Here is a 23,239-nt window from a genome sequence, read left to right as displayed (position 1 = left end):
CTGTAGCTATCTTCAGACAGACCAGAGGAGGGCATCGATCGGATCCCATTACAGATGGTTGTGAACCACCATGTGGTTGCTGGGAATTGAACTCAGGACCTCTGGAAGAGCAGTCCTTGCTTTTAACTGCTGAGTCATCTCTCCAGCCTGAAAACTAGTGTTTAGATCCAGTGGCCTCAGATTTTATTTCCTGTATTCTTCTGTAAAGTGAGAGGAAAACACAAAAGCCAAAGTGGATAGGAAGTGGGGCCAGTACACCTGGAGCTTCCAGCTTCCTTCGTTTGCTGCTCAGGGCCATCAGTACTGAAGCAGCCCTGGTGCTTACAGAGACTTTAGGCATGGGCAGCAACCTTAATAGCACAATTTACATGCAAGGTACAAGAGTCTGCCCTGTGATACTTACCATTTTTGTAAGCAATTGATTTAATCTTGGAATATGATTTCGGTCACATTTTTCTCCATTTCTTAAATCCCAAATCGGTGTGTCAGCACACTGAATTTTTGCTCACATAGATTCTTTTCCTTGTGCCTCATTCTGACAAAGAATGAACTAATAGTGAGCTCTTAAGATGTGTGTGTTGACATTATCGGGAAGATGAAGGCATGTGAACTTGGGTGTAGTTTTATTTGACGTGTAACAGTGTTCATGGCAATGTCGAGCTCTGTCTGCTTGTACTCTCCAGAAGACACTCTGTTTTCACTCTTAGCTCTAACCATTCGCAGGTCATATAAACAAAGCCCTGGTGGTGTCCGTAGCGTACAGTCTACAGAGTACTTTGGATGTGTAGTGAGTCAAACTGTAATGCTGACTTACACAGCACAGTGAAGTGTGAGGTCTGACCTGTAGTGAATCTTCAGGTTGCATTTGTCAGAAGGTAGTTTTCTCATAAAAGATTTACATTAAATGCTTTTAAGCGATACATCATCTGCCTACATTTTGAGCAGCATTTTCTATGTAAGTGGCTTCTGAAAGTTAATTCATGTATGGATGTATGAAGATAGCTGTTGAGTGTAAAATACACAGTGTATTAGAACAAACAAACGAGAAAGCATGTGGAATGATCCATTCAAAGATGCATTGTGCTTAGTCAACATGAACTGCATCATGCCGATAAAAATTTACAGAAGCTTGAAATAGAGTACATGGTAGATGACATTAGTAGAAATACTTCACAGATGGTTCAAACTTAGTGTGTAAGAATTTTTTAGTATTCCACACCTTTAATTGAATTTAGAAGTTTAAAAGGATTTACAACCATGGCATACCCTTATCAAAATAAAAAGTATGGAGTTAGACTTTGTATAAAGTCTGAACAATTAAATTTTTCCACTGGTTCCTTACCAACCACAGATGGGATGTGCCATCACCCTGACTTTGTCTGCCTTCTTGTAAAACTCACTGTGTCTCAGCATCGCTCTGTCCCCCATCTTCCCAGGTCCCCACTTACGGGAACTTCTTGAAGATCGAATATTTGCTGGAAATTTATGCAGAATAACTACCTGAATTCAAAATAGCACAAAACTAGAAATCTGGGACAGTTATAATCACTACAGACTTAATACTAAGAATTTACTTTTTATCACTGCACATGAGAGTGCATGCGCGCGCGTGCACACACACACACACACACACACACACACACACACACACACACTGCCTGACTCAGGTAACTACCCAGAGTAAACAGGCAGATAGAGTGCCAACTGTTTATCACTAATCTTGCCTACCACTTTGGAAAATCAAAGCCATTATGGTAAGCTTTGTGTGGCTAGGAAACTCTGGACTTACTACCCCATGTGGTTCGAGAATCAATCAATATCTCTCTCTCTCTCTCTCTCTCTCTCTCTCTCTCTCTCTCTCTCTGTGTGTGTGTGTGTGTGTGTGTGTGTGTCTGTCTGTCTGTCTGTAATTGAATGTACTATTCCTGTCTTTGTATATGAACAACTGTGAGCATTCACTTTCTTGCTTGGCTTCCTGTCCATGGTTCCTCAGACAGGCTCATAGTCTTGTGTCAGCCTTTCTAGAGCTTGGGTCACAGGCATATGTCACCATGCTGGCCTTGCTTAAGACAGACCTTTTCATCAGCAGAAGCAGACTTCAACCGATGAAGAAGTGAGGAACCGCTCATAAGGTGGTTCTTGGTTTTTGTTTGCTCTTGGTTTTGCAGCTAACTTTTGTGTCTTGAGGATGAACTTCTTCTGAGACTCTGGCCCTGAGGGTCACTGACAGGGCACCTAAGACATTTGTCCTGTCTTCCCTTTCTTTCAGAGAACCCAGGGAGTGAGGTCTATGGGGAGGGTTCAGGTGGTAGGAAAGGGAAGGGAGAAATGTAATTATATTATCACAAAAATAAAATAAGAAAATACTAATATTGCTTCTCTTATATCCCGAGAAAATAGAATTTTATCTTTAATGCTTTTATAACTTTTCTCTTTTTATTAGTGATGAACTTGCTAGAACACAGACTTGGTTTGTGCATCATGGCACATTTCTCTTCCTATGAGTATGAGTCTGTGGATGTTCATGTTTGTTGAAGCTTAGTATAAAACAAGCATTTATTGTTTTTAGAACTAAATAACCAACCAAGTTCATTAGATATGAGGATTAAGTGTAAGTGCTAGACTTTGGTATGAGACATCCTACTTCTGCATTTCTTTAAAAGCCCTAGTATTTTTATATATGGTGGCTATTAAAGATAGCTCAGGTGATAAAGTGCATGCTGTATAAGATTTGACTTGAGTTCAGGTTCCAGAACCCACATTTTAGAAGCTGGGCGTGATAGCATGAACTTAAAATCCTAGCACTGGAGAGACAGGTGATCCCTAAGGCTTACTGAGCATTCTACCCAGCCAAATTGGTGATCCCCATACCAATAAGGCACCCTATCTCAAAGACCAAGATAGACAGCTCCTAAAGAACAATTCCTGAGGTTTTCTGGCAAGCATGTACAATCATGCTTATATACATATACACAGAGGGGAAAGTCTCATCTTTACAACATGGTGCCTTTTCTTCCTGTATCTTTTGGTCATGTGCCTCAGAACACCACCATTCAGCAGGCTCTGAAATACCTGAGCATGGATTTGTGAACATTTACGACTGTTATATAACAGTACTACACTAGGCATCTGGTTTTCTCAGCTACAATTTTGACGTTTTGACCTTTGTTATATACCTCTTCTTCTGTCCAGACTGGTGCTCTGACTGTACTTTCTGAGTCTGTAAGCCAGTTCCTTTATGAAGTCTGGTATGCCGCAAATGCACACCAATTGGAGAGAAGACAGAAACTAGAGAAAGGAAATCAGTGCCCAAAGCAGATTAGTTTATGGTATTGAAATCAACAATGATAACAAAAAAGGAAGGAAGGAAGGAAGGAAGGAAGGAAGGAAGGAAGGAAGGAAGGAAGGAAGGAAGGAAGGAAGGAAGCCAGCCAGCCAGCCAGCCAGCCAGCCAGCCAGCCAGCCAGCCAGCCAGCCAGCCAGCCAGCCAGCCACTTCATGCTTTGAAGGAAGAGAAACAAAGAAACTAGGTAAAGAGACCATGGGCATGTGGGACCAGCCTGTAAAAACAGAAAATGAAGAAACGAAAGAACCAGGAAGGGAAGAGTTTGGATTCCCACCAAAGCCTGTTGCAGATTTGTTCAAGGCACTAGAGCATGACTTGGCAACTTGTCCTGTGCCGTACACTGTATAACCAAACACGATCTGCAGTGCAAAAGCTGCGATGTTGGCATTTGCACAAAGCTGGCGCTAGGTGCTCTCTAGGTCCCGTTTAAGTCTTAAATCCCTGGGTCATTCTGTTGCTGGAGATCACACACCTTTGTTGCAAAATGTGAAATTAACTGAAACTGAGCCAGAAACCTTCACAGTGCCTGAGGGAGCTATGCACACTGGAGGAGAGAAGGCACCAATGCTGTGAGCCCTGGAAGCTGCAATACCAATTTGCCAGGCAAGACATGCGCACGGGTGTAACAATTACACAAACCACTGTGGTGGTAATCATTTGCCCTCTGACTGGATTTGAGGCCCGCTCCACAAGAGGGGACTCATGCCTGGCACTGTGAACATAGTCACAGACACCCCGTGGCTACAAGTTCCTAGAGAACTCACTACAGCTACTTACATAGATTAGCATGGCATCAAACTGCCTTCTAAGTGTTTTATTTATATGGATAGACAAATACTACACCCAGTCAGCGAGGCTTCTCTTGAGAAAGAACTGTGGTGAGTACAGAGACTGCACGGGGTCCATAGAATAAGGGATGACTCAGCACTCAGTCTTTGATGGAGCATCTATACCACCCTCCCATGGCTCAGAGAACAAGAAAGAAGTGTCAGAAAACAGGAAAGGCTGCAAAATGCTGTCTTTTGGGCATGACACAGCCATTGCAAATATGATTCCATGACAGCAGAGGCTAGCTGTTATTGGCCTGTACAAGACCGAGCCTGTCATCAGTCATGGATAGAGAGGGTTCATGCAGGCAAACCCCACCTAGCTGAACTTTTGGCTACTAGTAAATTCTAGAGAGGAGCAGTCATTGTCTTCAATTATGTGCCCAAAGGTGAGCCCATAGGCTCATTTGGGTAATTTGAAACCCTTAGTCACACAGATAAAACTGGTTAAACTCAGTAAGTACCCAAAAAAAAAAAAAAAAAAAGGCAATGAGAAAAAGAATGGGGTGAGAGTAACCATTATTTACTGCACATTTATGAAACTATTAAAGGACAAGTTTAATAAATTTATAAAGACATTCTGGGTTGTACAGAACTGTACTCCTGTATACACAGCTAATCTGCTATGTGTCAGAGTGAGACAGGCCAAAGTGTCACTTCAGGCCCAGTGGTCCACTTGAAAGCTAGGCAGAAAGAGCGTGGGAGTTGGAATAGTACACCCTTAGAAAAATCACACAGTGAAGCGTTGTTCTCTTAGTAATGGCTGAGGGTTGCTTTCTTGACCATTGAACTTCACCTTGTAGTAGGTCTGAGATCTGATCAAAATAGTTACGAACGTAAGGTAAGGCAAGGAAAGCCTAGCAAGTGAGGGACTAAAGTACTAACTGTGACCTTGGCCATCAGTCCAGCTTATGTAAAACAGCCGTAAACGTGCAGTGCACACTGGCTGCCTCTGTTTGATACAAAAATATCCAAAACAAAACTGTATTGGTACATTAACTTGGAAAGTGATCATTTCAAAGTCCTTTCCCCTCTGCTTAAATGTGTAACAGCAAACCGATCTCTACAGATCATTCTACTCAACTCTGGTACAACCAGGAAAGTAATACATGCTAGTTAGGAAATGGGCAGCATTCAGCCTGGGGCTTGGAGAATGGCTAATTCAATCCTTTTCTTTGTGAGTCTCTAGAATCTAGCATTTACCCTCTCTCGTGACCTCCTATCGCACTCCTTTTCCTCCTAGGAGCTAGTATGGGAACTTGTTGGACACTGAGAGGTTAGTGGCATGTGGCCTGTGCCGTCAGTACCTACTGCATTAATCTAGACAAGCTTGTTGACCTTCACAGGCCTATAGTCCTTCTTTTTTGAAATAGGTTGTGACTGGGCAGTCCAAGGACTAGAGATGGTACTTCTGCTCACAGCCTGACGTATCCGTGCCATGCGCTGACTGACTTCATTGCTGCGGGTTTTCTCTGCTACACAGTCCTGCACAGTCATGTGCATTCCCACTCTTCCTAGTGTTTTTCTGAAATTGGCACATGCTCAATTAAGTTTAGTTCAGAGAAGGTAAAGTAGCGATAAAGAAAGGGAGGGTTGGTAGTAAGGTGTGAGGTGGGAGCTGCCGCTTCATAAAGGAGCTGGAAAAGTGCTGTTGACGAGAGATAGTGAAGAACTCGGCCTCAGGGAGAGGCAGTGGAGAGAGAGCTCCACTGCGGAGGATAGAGAGTGTTGGTGCTGATGATGGAAACTGAAAGGCTCTGCTCTAGAGCGGATTTGTTTGTTCTGGGGAGTAAGAGAAATTCAGAAAGCTATCATAGCAAATTCAATTGGAAGGGTATTGGTAGAGGATATTGAAGAGTTTCGAACCATCTGCTGGTGGAGAGAATTGTCTGTGTGCAAGTGACCTACAATTCTATGCAAGCTTCAAGCTCAAAATTACTAGTAAAAAGAATCCTTATTTCCTCTGTCTTTTTGTTGTTGTTCACTAGACAGTAAGATATTTTGCCAAAATGTAAATGGATGCAAACAACACAATCAACCATCCAGCTTTATAGAGTGGCACCTCCTTAAGAGCTGTCTCTTCAGAAGCGCGGCTCTGTGTGAGTTAGAGGTTCATAGAGGCGTGTGGAAGAGCTCCACCTCGGCTTCAGTGTTGTCGTCTACTGTCATAACAACAATCTGCAGCCACAGGCCCATTCTTGTGTAGAGAATGCCTTTAGTGGAGCAGAAAGCTTAGTTAGAGAGGTCAGCACTGTCGTCCAGCTGTTGGGAAAGCTTGGTCCTAAAACCTGGGAAACCCCAGCAGCAGCAGTGTTTGACCCGTTCACATCCTTTCTTAGTTATATGAGCAGAGCCCATTGTTAGAGCACAGCTGTGCATGCCCGAGTTCCCACATCTGTCTGCTGTGGTCATCTGCTACTTCCTGCTATCCCTGTGGTGGCAGTGGTTTTCTGCTCCTCCTTGTTCCTACCTTGCTTAGGAGAGCACAACTTACTAAACCCTTACATGGCCTCTATGAGTGTCATCCCTTCAAAAGATGGTCCTGTCTTAGTTAGGAGACCTGCCACCACCTTCTCCCATCAGTGCTCTGTGTCAGTTCCCTCTGTCTCCATGACTTCACGTATTTGTGAATGTCATTCTCCCACTCGAGAGTAACTTTGCTCCAAGTAGTCATAATTGGTGCCTAAAAACGTAGGGACGTAGCTGATATTTGTTCCATGAATAATGTAAACTTTGGCGCTTGTCAGCTCTAACTTACTCTTTAAAGATAATTCTCGTGGTACTTTGGTTTGGAAATATGCTGAAAAAATCCTAAATTGTTATTTCTTTTTCTTTTAGAAAAATGACTTGGGACCAATAGAGAAACTTTCTCTCCGCAAACAGCGGTTCATGCAGTTTTCCTCACTGGAGCATGACGGAGAGTATTACATGACGCCCCGAGACTTCCTCTTCTCAGTGATGTTTGAGCGAATGGATCGTGAGTGTTATGTTGTTTATGTTGTTTTGTTTTGTCTTTTAAAGCTTAAACATGGGGTGGAAAACTTTTCAAAATTCACGACAGCTTTTTTGCATATGAATTATCATTATTCCTTGTAACACGACAGCTTTTTTGCATATGAATTATCATTATTCCTTGTATCGGGCATTTTCTTGTTATGATGTGAAAGTCAAAAACTTTCATGCGTATCTGCTTAAAAGTAGTTATTTTGTATGGATTTTTTTTTTAGATTTATTTATTTTATGTATGTGAGTACACTGTTGCTGTCCTCAGACACACCAGAAGAAAGCATTAGATCTCATTACAGATGGTTGTGAGCCACCATGTGGTTGTTGGGATTTGAACTCAGGACCTCTGGAAGAGCAGTCAGTGCTCTTAACCACTGACCCATCTCTCCAGCCCCCTGGATTTTTCTAAATGAGAAAAAAAAAAGTGAGTTTTTAAGATACCTAAAAATTTTTTTTGATTAGATATTAGTTTTTCGTGGAATTGAGGTTTTAAATTAAGAAGAAAAATAGATTAATTATTAAAGAGAAACATTTATCAGAGCCATAATGTTACTGTGTTATTTTGCTATAAGTAGAAAAATCCCAAAGGAAACAATGTAACCAAAAATTATAATTACTTTATAAATGGCAAACACACAATTATCCCATGATGGCAGGAACCCCCAGGTTTATCACCTGAACCAGCCCTTCTCACTGTACAACAGATGTGTATGCACCACAGTGCCATAAGGCCTGTCATGCAGACACTACGGAATGCTGGGTACACTGTAAGTAATTTAAGTACCGCAGAAGGCTGATGAGGGCAAGGCAAGTGGTCAGAGCAGGATTGGGGGCACAGGGAATAGCTGAGCAGGGCAAAAGCAGTGTGAACATGATGGAGTGTCCCAGGGACACTGGAGACAGAGAGCTTGGGACAGTCTCGGAGGTCACACCGAAGAACAAACAAGGGCTGGGTGGTGCGAAAGATCTTAGTGACTGGCTCACTCACCCAAGGAATGTCTGCTTGGCAGAGCTGTGTGGACTTCATCTTCAGGGAACAATGAAGATTTGAGAATTAGAAAATAAAGTAATAACATGTTTAGATTACTTTAATCTAGCTCAATGGAGGTTAAATTTAGCAATATGTGGCAAAACTCCAAAAATGTTGACTTACATTGGTACAGGAGTTTAGTTTGGGCAGGATGTGGTGGCATCCCATACTTTAATCCCTATACTCAGGAGGCGAGGCAGGGGGATCTTTGTGATCTACATAGTTCCAGGAAATAGGGTTATATAGTTCAAACCCAGCCTCAAAAACCCAAAATAGAGTAGTTTAACCTCTGACATGAACACAACTTGGACATTCTCACTCCTGTCCTCACAGTAGAAAAAGGAAAAAGAAAAAATGGTGAAAAGTATAAAATCAGCAGTTCAGGTCCATCAAGGTCACAACAGTACTGGGGTCATGGATCACCTTTATCTAAAAGCTGGAGGCAAGTAGAGGCAGTGGGTCAGTCAGGACTTGATTAGCTCAGAAGTCACCCAGCATCTACCAGGATCTTGTGTCAGGAATATTTACAGAATAATTGGTTAGCTATCAGAACCTAAGTTTAAACCATCGTAAGAGGGGGGTAGCATGGCTCAGAAGGCAAGAGTGCTCAGGTATTCAATTCCATGAAGGCATGGGAGGTTATCCCCTCTCCCAAATGCGTGCCGAGGCATGAGTGGGCACACACAAACCATAAATATTTATTGTTAATTATGTGTACATGTCTGTGTGGGTATGTGCACCTGAGTGCAGATTCCCTGTGGCTGTGAGCTGCCCAGCACTGGTGCTGGGAACTGAACTCAGTTGAAGAAATAGCTCAGCAGTTAAGGGCATTTGATGTGCTTTTAGAAGACCCAGGTTCAAGTCCCAGCACCCACATGGCAGCTCACCAACTCTCTGTAATCCCTGTAATTCCAGGGATCCAGTGCCCTCTTCTGACTTCCACAGGCACCAAGCACACATGTGGTACATACATATACATGCAGACAGGATACTCACACATAACATAAAATAATACATCTTTTTAAAAAAAAATCCTACCTCTCAGAAAAGATTAATTTCTTATGAGAGTTAGTTGATAGACCTTGCTGAGGGTACTGTTCTGCTCAGCTGCACCCTACTTGATGCACCCTCAGTAGCTGATGCCAGGGCATCCGAGTCTCCAGAGATGCACATGTACAGCATTCCTCCTTAGGGCAGTGTGTGTGTCAGTGTGTTTCCCTGAGATAGAGACACATGTCTTAAACAAGATAAGTTCTAAACGAATGAGATTCAGCCATATTAAAACAGAACTTTATTCTCAAACCTTGCCTTAAAGAAATGTATTGACAAGGTAAAAAGCTGGCAGAATTTATAACACATAAGCTGGACAAGAGTTAATATTTACAGGGAGGCCACAGTTTTAAAGGAGGGTAGTGAACATGGGAGAGTGAGGGCTGGGTCATCTCCAGGTATACCAGTGACATGGTAATTACTGCAAAGTGACATCACTGGAGAAACTGTCACTTCAGAAAGGGCCATTTGGCCTGTCTTCCTGCATGCAGCAAGTCATAAAGATCCTTTTGAGAGGGACATCCTTCACAAAGCAAAGCCAGAAAGACAGCCTTGATCACCAGACTGGTGATGGCAGTAATTCATCACAGCCCCAATTAACAAGTTCTTTGAAGTAACCTTTAGTTTCCATTAGCTTCTCTCCCCTCTCCACCCGGCCCCGCTCCCCCATTCGCCATCCCCAAATATCTCTTAATGATGTCCCTAGAATTTACCTTCGTCCGGAGATCCATTTGTCCTGTCTGTCTTCACAAATTGATTGTTGTCTAAATATCAAAGCAGCTGGCTCTGGTTGTTCTTCTGGCTTCAGTTTCTGGTGAGGTTCTCCACACACGTCGGTTTAATAAAACAGCCTCTCTTTAACACTCATTAGACCCAGCCAAGAGCCTGCAAAGGGCTAAGGGTGGCAGGGGACTTCCCTAGGTGGCGTGAGGCCCCAGCTTCCATCCCTAGAACTGCCACAAGAAGACTAGCAGGGAAGAGAGCTTTCCTCTTCATCTCCTCCTCCCTATCTCCCTCTGTACAGCTACTAAAAATGGAGGGATAGATAGTCACAGAAGAAAAAGAAAGCAAATGGAAATAAATACTTCCCTTGTTTGTAACTGTGGTGAGAGAAAAGTTCACACTTGTGCATTGGCCAGTCCCACCCAGAGGTTGAGGAGACTGCAGATCAGAGGTGAAGGGATCCAGGACTTTTATATTTACACATTCTTGGTGGGAATTGGAAATGGAAAATTCTTTTTTTTTAATATTTATTTATTTAATGTATATGAGCATCCTATTGCTGACACACTAGAAAAGGGCATTGGATCCCATTACAGATGGTTGTGAGCCACCATGTGGTTGCTGGGATTTGAACTCATGGCCTCTGGAAGAGCAGTCGGTGCTCTTAACCACTGAGCCATCTCTCCAGCCCCGAAATGGAAAATTCTAACTACTTTGGAAAACAACTTTTAACTGCCTTGGAAAATTAAACAACATTTTTTACCAAATTTTATATTCCTAGGTATATATACCTGATAGGAACACTTACTGGTATGCCATAGGATATATGCAAAAGAGTGTTTATAGCAGCAGTGTTAGGTTAGCAGAAAAGCTGGAAATCGCCCACATGTCTACTGGAGAGAATGGATAAAACAAGGGGATACAGATCGGAAAAGAAGAAGTCAAAATATCACTATTTGCAGATGATATGATAGTATATTTAAGTGATCCCAAAAGTTCCACCAGAGAACTACTAAAGCTGATAAACAACTTCAGCAAAGTGGCTGGGTATAAAATTAACTCAAATAAATCAGTAGCTTTCCTCTACACAAAAAAGAAACAAGCCAAGAAAGAAATTAGGGAAACGACACCCTTCATAATAGACCCAAATAATATAAAGTACCTCGGTGTGACTTTAACCAAGCAAGTAAAAGATTTGTACAATAAGAACTTCAAGACTCTGAAGAAAGAAATTGAAGAAGACCTCAGAAGATGGAAAGATCTCCCATGCTCATGGATTGGCAGGATTAATATAGTAAAAATGGCCATTTTACCAAAAGCGATCTATAGATTCAATGCAATCCCCATCAAAATACCAATCCAATTCTTCAAAGAGCTAGACAGAACAATTTGCAAATTCATCTGGAATAACAAAAAACCCAGGATAGCTAAAACTATCCTCAACAATAAAAGGACGTCAGGGGGAATCACTATCCCTGAACTCAAGCAGTATTACAGAGCAATAGTGATAAAAACTGCGTGGTATTGGTACAGAGACAGATAGACCAATGAAACAGAATTGAAGACCCAGAAATGAACCCACACACCTATGGGCACTTGATTTTTGACAAAGGAGCCAAAACCATCCAATGGAAAAAAGATAGCATTTTCAGCAAATGGTGCTGGTTCAACTGGAGGTCAACATGTAGAAGAATGCAGATCGATCCACGCTTATCACCCTGTACAAAACTTAAGTCCAAGTGGATCAAGGACCTCCACATCAAACCTGATACACTCAAACTAATAGAAGAAAAACTAGGGAAGCATCTGGAACACATGGGCACTGGAAAAAATTTCCTGAACAAAACACCAATGGCTTATGCTCTAAGATCAAGAATCGAAAAATGGGATCTCATAAAACTGCAAAGCTTCTGTAAGGCAAAGGGCACTGTGGTTAGGACAAAACGGCAACCAACAGATTGGGAAAAGATCTTTACCAATCCTACAACAGATAGAGGCCTTATATCCAAAATATACAAAGAACTCAAGAAGTTAGACCGCAGGGAGACAAATAATCCTATTAAAAAATGGGGTTCAGAGCTAAACAAACAATTCACAGCTGAGGAATGCCGAATGGCTGAGAAACACCTAAAGAAATGTTCAACATCTTTAGTCATAAGGGAAATGCAAATCAAAACAACCCTGAGATTTCACCTCACACCAGTGCGATTGGCTAAGATCAAAAACTCAGATGACAGCAGATGCTGGCGAGGATGTGGAGAAAGAGGAACACTCCTCCATTGTTGGTGGGATTGCAGACTGGTACAACCATTCTGGAAATCAGTCTGGAAGTTCCTCAGAAAATTGGACATTGAACTACCTGAGGATCCAGCTATAGCTCTCTTGGGCATATACCCACAAGATGCCCCAACATATAAAAAAGACACGTGCTCCACTATGTTCATCGCAGCCTTATTTATAATAGCCAGAAGCTGGAAAGAACCCAGATGCCCTTCAACAGAGGAATGGACACAGAAAATGTGGTACATCTACCCAATGGAATATTACTCAGCTATCAAAAACAATGACTTTATGAAATTCGTAGGCAAATGGTTGGAATTGGAAAATATCATCCTAAGTGAGGTAACCCAATCACAGAAAAACACACATGGTATGCACTCATTGATAAGTGGCTATTAGCCCAAATGCTTGAATTACCCTAGATGCCTAGAACAAATGAAACTCAAGACGGATGATCAAAATATGAATGCTTCACTCCTTCTTTAAAAGGGGAATAAGAATACCCGTGGCAGGGAATAGAGAGGCAAAGATTAAAACAGAGACAGAAGGAACACCCATTCAGAGCCTGCCCCACATGTGGCCCATACATATACAGCCACCCAATTAGACAATATGGATGAAGCAAAGAAGTGCATACCGACAGGAGCCGGATGTAGATCGCTCCTGAGAGACACAGCCAGAATACAACAAATACAGAGGCGAATGCCAGCAGCAAACCACTGAACTGAGAATAGGTCCCCTATTGAAGGAATCAGAGAAAGAACTGGAAGAGCTTGAAGGGGCTCGAGACCCCAAAAGTACAACAATGCCAAGCAACCAGAGCTTCCAGGGACTAAGCCACTACCTAAAGACTATACATGGACTGACCCTGGACTCTGACCCCATAGGTAGCAATGAATATCCTAGTAAGAGCACCAGTGGAAGGGGAAGCCCTGGGTCCTGCTAAGACTGAACCCCCAGTGAACTAGACTATGGGGGGAGGGCGGCAATGGGGGGAGGATGGGGAGGGGAACAACCATAAGGAAGGGGAGGGGAAGGGGTTAGGGGGATGTTCGCCCGGAAACCGGGAAAGGGAATAACACTCGAAATGTATATAAGGAATACTCAAGTTAATTAAAAAAAAAAAAAGTAGCTTCTGGTGTCTGCAGGGGTAGGACCGTCACTGTAACATGAACATGAAGTAGAGACTGTCAAGCACCGTCAGAAACGGGTGCCGGTAAGCTAGGCACTAGCACAGGCTTGTAATCCCAACACTCTGAAGGAAGGAGCTGGAGGATTGCTAGTGTGAGATCAGATGAACTCCATAGCAAGCAAGATCCTGTCTCCAAAAATAAATGAATAAATAAACAAATAAATAAATAAATAAATAGGTCTAGGTTGTGGTAAAAGGGAGTTAGAGATAGGGTCAGTGAAGAAAACAGACTAACCTATGTGTGCTCGCTACATAGGAAAGAGGAAAATGGAGTGCCCCCATGCATCCTAACATATTAATCACCTTCATGGGAATTGCTCCTTCATGGGAGCCTAAATTGGAAAGGTGACTTTGTAGAGCAGTGTGTCCAGGGTTCTCGTCAGTCATCAGGTGAGAGTGTCTACACTCAGCACCTTTCAGGGTCAGAAAGGAACTCCAGAACTCCAAAACCCACCTGGTCCCTGTGACTGTGCTTGCAGCAGGCCTCGCTGAGGAATCACCTCCAGTGCTAGTGTTATAGTGCAGGGTGAGGCATGGTCTTACTAAGAACTCCAGCCAGACACTAAGCATGTTCACAAGCAGTGAGTGACAAAGGGAGCTAGTACCCCGATTCTCTACAGTACATCCTCTGAAGTAACACCGTGGGGCAGGAGCTAGTACCTAGCTCTCTGCAATCCATTATCTAAATATCCAGAGCCGAACAGCAAAAGGCAAGGACTGCAGAGAGCCGAGAACAGAGAGCATCACTGGACAAAATCAGCAACAGAAATTGCTTGTGAATTGCAACCAGATAACAGATTTAACAGAAAAAGACATCAAAATAGCTCCTAAAATATGTTCAAAGAACTACAGTAAACTATAATTAAAGACTGACATTTCCACTTTTATTATTCATCGGAATGCAGTTAAATGATAGGAAGGCACTGAGCCAAATCAAGAGTTCAGTAATTTTGCAGACTAGATAATACATCCTTTATGCATATGATGTCCTTCATCCTCATTTTGCATCGTGGATAAGATCATCTTGGTTACATTCCTACAGATCATGATGAACAGCAAAACAAAGAAAAACTAAGCCAAACCACTGACCCATGCCCTCTGCATAAATGAAATGATAAGAAGCAATCTAAGATTTATTAGATTTTAAACTCATTTACCTGGCATTATCTTTTGGCCTTTTGGTAAATAGTACATTGTATTAATAGCAATTGATGGGACTTATGTAACCATCTCTGCATGGGATCCAATAGACCCTGGCAGCGCCCTAAATCTGGTTCCCAGTATCTAGCTTGGGTCTCGCTGTGCACTTCCTTGCAGCACAGTGGTCCAGCCTGGGCACCATCTCCCCTTTCTGGATTATCTCCTGCTGCACTCCTTTCAGTGATGTTAACCTCACCATTCACACCCCACACCACTTCCTGGAATTGTTCCAATTTCACAGTCTCAGATTTCAGAACTGCATCTGTGACAACAATTCATTATCCTCCACTTTACCTGCCACCCAGTATGTTTATTCTGAAACCTCATAAAAATGTATAGTGTCCACTGTCCTGTCATCCCAGGTCCCCTTTTTCTTTTCCCCTGTAGCCTTAGGGCTTGTGACTATCCCTTTTGTGTCTCCCTGAACTGCTGGGAAGCACACACTGTACAGGCTAGCTTGCCTGATCCTCCAGGTCGTACCTGTCACCTCTCAGTTCACTTCTGCAGCTTCCTTCACCTGCCCAAAGCCCTCACCTTCTCAGCTCTCCCTTGTCACCCCTCCTTCTCCCTGATGATAAGACTGTACCCATTTTTAACTGATCGAATGAAGGCTGATGGTCAAAGAATCCTTTAGATTCCTCTGATGCTGCCCTAGCTAGATGCTCTTCCCTCCTCCTCCTGTGCGCCAGGACGGATGCGTCTCGTCTCTCTTTAGCTGGTTCCACCCACCTTTTGTGCTCTATTGTTCTTGATCTCTGAGGTCCCCTTTTTAAAACCTTCAGATAGTCTCATGTTCACCATGACACTTGGACATTAGTGATACCAACATAAGAGTGTGTGGGATTATTGGAAGATCTCAAATGTATAAAAAGACAAGTCAGAGAACTGAACTCCAAGCTACTTCAATGTTTAGAGGTGGAGAGGTGGGAACCCAGAGCAGAGAGAGCAGCAGCTCAGAACTAGTAGATAAAGGAGTGAGTTCAAATGAGGGTTTTGAGGAAGAAGGAATGGTCACAAAAAGTACATTGAGAAGCAAGTGAGATGAGAACCAAGAGTTAGTTCATCACTGGCTGGCAGCATAGGGGTGTTGGTGGCTTTTCTAAGAACCGCTTCAGTGCAGTGGTGTCAACACAGGAGTCTAAGTCCATAGGTGGGGATACAGAAAGGAGAAGTGAGCACTGAGGTCATTGCCTAAAGAGAAGGAGAAAAGTGATATGAGAGATGGGGTGGAAGTGTACCCCAGAGGAGAGCTTTAACCTGGGGCTGCGGGGACAATTGAGGCACAGAGAGATAGAGTGAAGGATTCTTCTAGAACAGAGGTCCTGAGGGAACACAGGTGAAAGAGCACATTGGGATCTGGAATCTACCAGACTCTTGGAAAGACCCTCCATAACAGCAGAAAAGGATCGTCGCCATCTCTCTCTGTTCTCCATGAGTGAGAAAGCAGTTACAAGTTGGAAGAAAGGGGGGAGTGTTGGGGGCTTACAGAAGTAGCCCCAATAGTAAGAGATAATGGAATAAGAAAGGCTGTGATTGCCAGTGACCTTACAGAGTTCCGTGTAGAGGCAGTGACATAGCTCAGCAGGTAAAGGTGCCAACCACCAAGCCTGACTGCCTGCATTGGATCCCCTGAGCCTGCATGCTATGCGGAGAGAACTGACCTCAGTGCTGTCTGTCCTCCAGCCTTCCTGCATGTGTTCATACATGTAAAACATAGAAGTAAAATGTGCTTTTTAAAAACTAAGAACAAAGTTATTCCTGTGGGTATTAACAATGGATTTGAAATGAATCTTGCAGAAAGATTATGACTACTTTTCTCTACTGAACCCTACATACATGTTCTGGTGTAGATTAGGTAGAATCAGATCTAATCAGGGCTGGGATCACCAAGAGCCTGTGCTAAAGTGAAAGAAGAGGGGGCTGCTGTATATGACAGACAGACAGGCTCTGATGATTGATGGTGGATGATTGATAGGGAAGTCATACATGTACAAATGAGGAATGATGGGAAGTCTGATTGTAGGGCTCACCAGAACCAAAGGCAGCCCACACAGGATGCTGGAGGAGTACGTCAATGCCTGACTTTGAATATTGGCTCCACCACTAGCCCATGGGCCTCTGTTCCCACCTCGATAGGTTGAGAATACTAGTAGTAAAGAGTCAGTCATATACACGTGGGGCATGGAGAGCCCAACATGTGGGAGACTCAGAAGAGTAGCAACTTCTGCCTACATTCGCTCCTGTTAGGGGGAATGCAAAAATATTGACACTTGTTACATTTGAACCGCCCAGGGCTCTTGTTGTTGTTTGTTTCTTTGTAGTAGTGACTTTAGAGGAGTTTTTCACTGTTTTCTATGGTTTTAAAAGATCTTACGACGAGGGAGGATACACACAAGAAGCATTTCTAAGATCAGCTCAACCTGTATCAGGGGTTCAAACTGAAAAACAGATTACTCAAAGCTGGTTTAGAAAACCACCATGGTGGAGTGTTCTGCCCTAACTTTTCTGCAGCAGAGCGAGCAGGTGTCTGTAGCTCTGTGAATGCAACTGAACTTCAGTCATTGTGGATGGATCTCAAAGAAAATGAAAATGATGCCACTCCCACCCACCAAAAATGTGTTCCACCTCTTGTGAGGCCCTTGGAGCTCCAGGTATCCATTACTCAAGAGACTGGGCTAGAGGCACAGAAGTGGCCATCACTCCCTTCCCTCTGGGTACCAGTCTTTCTGCTCCTGTATTTTTATCAAGATTAGCTAAGTTTGAGAAGTATTTGAACATGTGTGAGGTGACTTACCACGGCATGTGTCATTTTGCTAGGGCAAAGAGTAGTACATGGGAGTCACAGAGACCTGGAGTCTATAATACTTGTCCTTTTAATTTATCTAATATTCACACCAATAATGACATGTGAGGAGGGCACTGTGGTAAAAACCTGGAAGCTCAGCAAGGTAAATTTATTTCCTTAACTATATGCAAAATATCGAATCGCAAGCCTGATTCAACAAGTAAGCTGCTAGCTCTGTAGAAATCCCTTCCTATCTGTGTATTCTGCTGAGCTAGTCTACCTTTCTCTTGAAGCTCCTCCAAACCCAAGAGCACTCACTCCTTTGCTCTCCTTTCTAGGACACTGTTTTACCTGTGTCCTGCCAGCTGCTTCTCCGTAATTCCTGCAAGCCCAGAGAGAAAAATCCCTCTCTCATACCCAGAGCTCCTCTGTGAAGCTCTTCCAAGCCAAGAGAGAGAGGGCCCAAAGAGAGTGACCAAAAAAAAAAAAAAAAAAAAAAAAATTGAGAGACCTCAAAGGTCCCTTTCTATAAAAGAGGTCTCTAGGTCCTCCGCTACATCCTAGGCAGCCTGAACCTCGTCACCGTGGTAGGGAGCAACAAGCCAAGCTAGTAGACCCGAACCATTTTAACTTTACTGTTAGGCAGCTCAGAGCCATCCAACTGACTGTGCCTTGGGTCATAGAGCAAAGAGCACAGGAGCTCTCCCAAGCAGCTTGCCTTGGACTAGGCAAGACTTCCGTCCCTCAGCGTCTCATCTGTGGAGGCTTTAGCGCCACACCCAAGCCACTTCTCTACAGGACACAGCTGACTGCATCTGACACACGAAGTACCTATTTAAGTTCTTACCTTTTGCTAATAGTTGGGTTTTCTGTGAACCATAATCATATATCCTGTAACAAGAGTCAATCCCATTGTGTCGCTGGTTAGTGCCAAAGCCTCTCCTGACTGTTTCTAGATCATTAGAAAATAGTGTTGTGGGGGTGATGAAGTTAGGAAGCATGAAAAGAAGTCTGTGCGTTTCCACAACTAGAGCATTACAGTCTGTACAGCAGAGGATGCCGTCGGGGAGACTGATGACTGCCGCCTACTAGTCACGGCACTTTTAGCACACCACTTTTTTTTTCTTTTTAACCTGTAAGTGCTTTACAGAGATATAATTCTTATGCCATATGTTTGCCCTTTAAAACACACCCTTTTACTTACAGATGTAAGACATTCTGTATCACACATTGTCTACTGTGCACTTTATAACCTAACATTCTCTGTTCAATGCTTAGTGAGTAGTTTCCTTTTACTGATGTTGTCTGAAAATATTTTGATTGTCTCATTATTATGCTATCATTTAATGGATTCCCTAAATTAGAGCATTTAAATTTTTCTACAGTTATTTTACTAATATGAATAATTTCATAGTGAGTATAGTTTATATAAGTCTTTGCTTAACTGACTCTAAGGTAATTTTCGGAACTTGTAATCATGAGACATAAATACAAAGACTTCTTAAGACTATTATCAAATTGTCTGTTAAAACGAGAGATCTAATTTCTATTTCCTGGCTAACTGGAAATTTTCTCATAAACTTTTCAATAATAAATTGTTTTATTTCATTACATTTATCAGGAATCACTATTTTTAGATTTTAAGAGCAAAATTTTACGCTCGAGGTATAAAGATGTGCCAAGAACATGATCGTCCCCTTTCTGTGTAGCATAGTGTATTTGGTGTGCGGGGTAGTGAGTGACAGCATGCATTTCCATATCGGCCTGACATGGGGCTGGAGCATGCTCGCCCCCATCCTCCTCTCAGCTTCCCACATGGTCTCCTCTCCCTTTCTTTTAGGTCTCTTCATTAAGGTTCTACATGTGAGAGAAAATGTGTTTGTTTTTCTGAAACTGCTCTATTGACCTAATATGATGTCTAGTTCCTTCCATTTCCCTGCAAATCATACAGCTTCTCTGTGGCCGAATGAAATGACATCGTGTGTGCAGAGCACGTTTCCTGTCCCTTTGTTCTGGTCTGGACAGCCGTGGTGATTCTGTACTGTAACGCAGTTGAACATGGGAATTTGAAAGTTGTCAAAGCACAGGAGGATGCTAAAGTCACTGTTCAAAAACATCAGCCGTGAAGACTCCGAGCTGACCTCCACCTGAACCAAAAATCAGTGATCACACACACACACACACACACACACACACACACAGACACACACACAATCACACAGACACACAGACACACAGAGAGAGACACACACACAGAGAGAGTCACAGACACACACACACACACACCCACACACACGATTTCTGTTTCACTTTTGTGTTTATTTTAATGAGAAACCGAAAGGCATTTTAATTGTTCATTTTTAAAGCTCACTTCTCAGCATCAGCTTGTGCTGTTTTGGAAGATGACAGCAAGAGCATTAGCCCACAAGACTGACTTAGTGCTCAGAACATGCCTCCCCTCTTTGACAGTTAAGCGTTTCATTCAGTTCCCACGTTAATTCTGTCATGTGTCTAAAGCTGAGCCTGGAACCAGGTCCCACCTCCATGCGGAGTGATGTGGTAGACACCGGCTCCTTCCCGACATATAAACCACCCGATCAGTCTGACAGACAACACCCACTCCGGCTTCATGATCAGATCCCTATTTTACAAATTGACAGACTTTGTAATTAATATGGAATAAACAGGGTTTCTATTTTAACTTTTATTCACAACAAAACTGTCTTCACAGACTTAGGCTACATGATGAATCAGTTCTGGGAGGAGTCCACAGTTCCCACTACTCTGTTCACTTGGCTCCCTACCAAGTTGTTCAGTACCTGAGTTTTGAAAAACCTGACTGAGAATATAATTTTTTCAGTGCCAGTATTATGGCCTAAGTCCTCTTGCTTGTTAGCTTTGTATGTAAAATGAGAATAATACTGTATCTAAAAGTCCAGGGTCTGGGAAAAAGCACTCTGGCCTCTGACTTTGTACTCAGTTACTAATTCCGCACTCCCGTGCAGAGCACTGGCCTATGCAGTTCACTGAGGCACTCACCCTTCCGCAGGAGGGCTGCACCGCCTGCCTGCCGGCAGTTCTGGCAGCACGGTGCTCACATTTGTGGACACGCTCTCCTGTGGTGTTGTTCACTGCCATTTCTCCGGTATTGGATGTTTCTGGGGTAGCTTGTAGGCAGCCCGACTTTCAGCTGCAAGCAAGCTGACATTGCCTTAATTTTTTTAAAGCACATGATTTTTTTTTTAAAGTCCAAACACAGGATGTCACCATGACACAATAAGAGGCCACCTCAGCTTCTTGATCCTCTTCTACCTTGACACTCTCAGTCATTGCTACCTCACGTGCCTTCTGATAGAGTGCAATGTCTTTCAGAAACTGGTAGGGCTAGCCTTGATGTCTAAAAGTGGAACTACGCATGGCAATGAAGTCTGTGGCATAAACTTTGGAGAGCCATTAGGAGAGACCAAGTGTGACGGCACACGCCAAGGGAAGAGGCCAGCCTGAGATGCATAGCAAGACTACCCTCAAGAAACAAAAAAGAAAAGCATTATGACAAATGTATATTATGATCAACATTTAACCTAATATTTTGAATTTTAATTAAAAGTGATAAACTGCCTCTACAATTATATGCATAATTAAACTGATAGATTAAAGAGTTAAAATACTCCTGGGCATGTTGCCACACAAACTCATGAAATAAGGCAGATGAGTGGCTGGTCTCAGGTGCGCCTGTACTGCAGATCAAGCTCCAGGACCACATAACATGACCTGCCTCAAAACAGCCGGAGTGGAGACAGATATGTGTGTTACACCGTTTCCTAGAGCAAGTAGTCAGCATTAGATTCCTATGGTTTACACACTTCACAGACACATACGGCTCTAAATCATACAGTCACCTACCTAGCTGATATCACCTGGGACGGCACCAGTCATCAAGGGCTTTCACACAGGCACACAACACCCAGTGAAAGATCAGGATGGCAGCATTGTAACCCCCAGGACTGAGCACAGCACTCTCTACAACTGCACGGTGACATTCACCACTGATTGTGAGGTACATACCACTTACTATTTCTAGTTTTTCTCCTCTCATTGACATTTATTATCTTTTTCAAATTTGGGGGTTAATGTTAAAAATATACAACTAGGAATAAATTATTTGGCTCAAAGCCAACATGCAATACAAAAATAATTAGTGATTGATGCATAACCCAAGCATACTGCCTACCAAAAATTCTGTGTTCAACTCAAAAATTGCCCTCCTTTTTTAAACAGTAGTAATAGTAACACAATAACTTTGTTATGACAAAGCCAATAATATAACAAAATTTGAAAAAACTAATTAACAAGCATTGCTTCAGCTCCAATTAGTGATCCTAATTTTGTGGTTCTCAACCCTTTCTGCACAGTACAGGGTAGAGGCAGAGAATCGGTGCTTTTAAAAAGTTCCATGTAAAGCCTACTTTCAGACAATTATAGGGAATCTCTTTTTGTTTTTTTGTTTTTTTGTTTTTTTGTTTTCGGAGCTGGGGACCGAACCCAGGGCCTTGCGCTTGCTAGGCAAGCGCTCTACCACTGAGCTAAATCCCCAACCCCATAGGGAATCTCTAGAATGGGATTCAAGCAAAGACTTTTGAAGTACTGTCAGTGTTGAGAACTGCAGCTATAAAATAAAGATCACAAAAATCTCCTCAAAGCAATTAAGAAATCATTAATCACAATTAACTTTTCATTAATACTTTTTAATCTTGACATTTCATGAGCAAGTAATAGAATTTGCGTCTGGTCAGCTTATAGCCTGACTTAAGAGCCACAGAGTGCAAAACGGTGTATCTGAAAGCACTCACCTGTTCAGTGTGACACTAGGATTTTCACAGTCCATGCATGTGATTGTACAAGGAGTTTAGTTCATGAGATGATTTGCTGCTCATGATTGATTGAAGAGAAAAAATAACTGTTTAGTATTATTCTGTCTGTGATGTAGCTTGAAGTTTTTATCAGAATAAATTCCAACAAAAGAAGCAATATTGGGGTTGGGGATTTGGCTCAGTGGTAGAGCACTTGCCTAGCAAGCGCAAGGCCCTGGGCTCGGTCCCCAGCTCCGAAAAAAAAAAAAAAAGAAGCAATATTATTGCTGTCGGATTATAGTGAACAGTAAGAAATCATGTGAGTGATAAAGTAGGCTAAGGGGCCAGCAAGATGGCTTGGGAGGTAAAAACACTTTTGCACAAGCCTCAGGATGTGAGTTCAGTCCCTGGAACCCATGTAAGGAGCCAGATGCAGTGGTGCACATCTGCACTCCCAGCACTTCCACATTCACATGAGAGGCAGAGGCAGGGGAACTGCCCAGACACTTGCAGGCCAGCTGGTCTCAGCAGAAGCATGGGAGACCTGCCTCCTAAACGGTGGAAGGAGAAGTCCATTGTCCTACAGGCGCTGTGGCCTGCAGAGGCCTGCACACACACAGATGATGATGGTGGTGAAGGTGGTGGTGAAGGGGGGGTGATAAAAAGGTTCTGAGAGAAAGGGTCTGAAAACTTGAAAGAACTTCCTATCTCTACTATCTAATGAGACATTATAAAGAGCAGTGTCCCCTCAGAATGAACAGTCTTGGTCACCTCTCAATCCAGGCTGACAGATGGTAAGCTGAGAGGGTGTTTAGGTTCAGAATAGTTCTCCAAAACATGGATGGGACTTCTTTGAATCATTAAAACCAAAACTGATTTTAACAAACAAGACAGGAATTAATGCGGCACAAACCAATGTCCAGTGCCCACAAACAAGCAGAAAGACTGTA

General features: G+C 42.9%; 1 protein-coding gene across 3 annotated transcripts in view; it reads left to right on the top strand.

The window, feature by feature from the left end:
• The window catches only part of Micu2 (mitochondrial calcium uptake 2), an 82,016-nt gene that overhangs the window by 20,307 nt on the left and 38,470 nt on the right, over positions 1 to 23,239 (top strand). For all 3 annotated transcript variants that reach the window (NM_134396.2, XM_087584922.1, XM_087584923.1), the window contains exon 2: positions 7,012 to 7,150. In NM_134396.2, coding sequence (NP_599223.2) covers positions 7,012 to 7,150 — 139 coding nt within the window. The remainder of the gene's footprint in view (positions 1 to 7,011; positions 7,151 to 23,239) is intronic.

Source organism: Rattus norvegicus, chromosome 15 (assembly GCF_021556685.1).
Source record: "Rattus norvegicus strain SHRSP/BbbUtx chromosome 15, alternate assembly SHRSP_T2T, whole genome shotgun sequence".
Classification (NCBI taxonomy): Eukaryota; Metazoa; Chordata; class Mammalia; order Rodentia; family Muridae; genus Rattus; species Rattus norvegicus.
The sequence above is the reverse complement of the archived record's forward strand: the minus strand, read 5'-3'. Positions and strand labels throughout refer to the sequence as shown.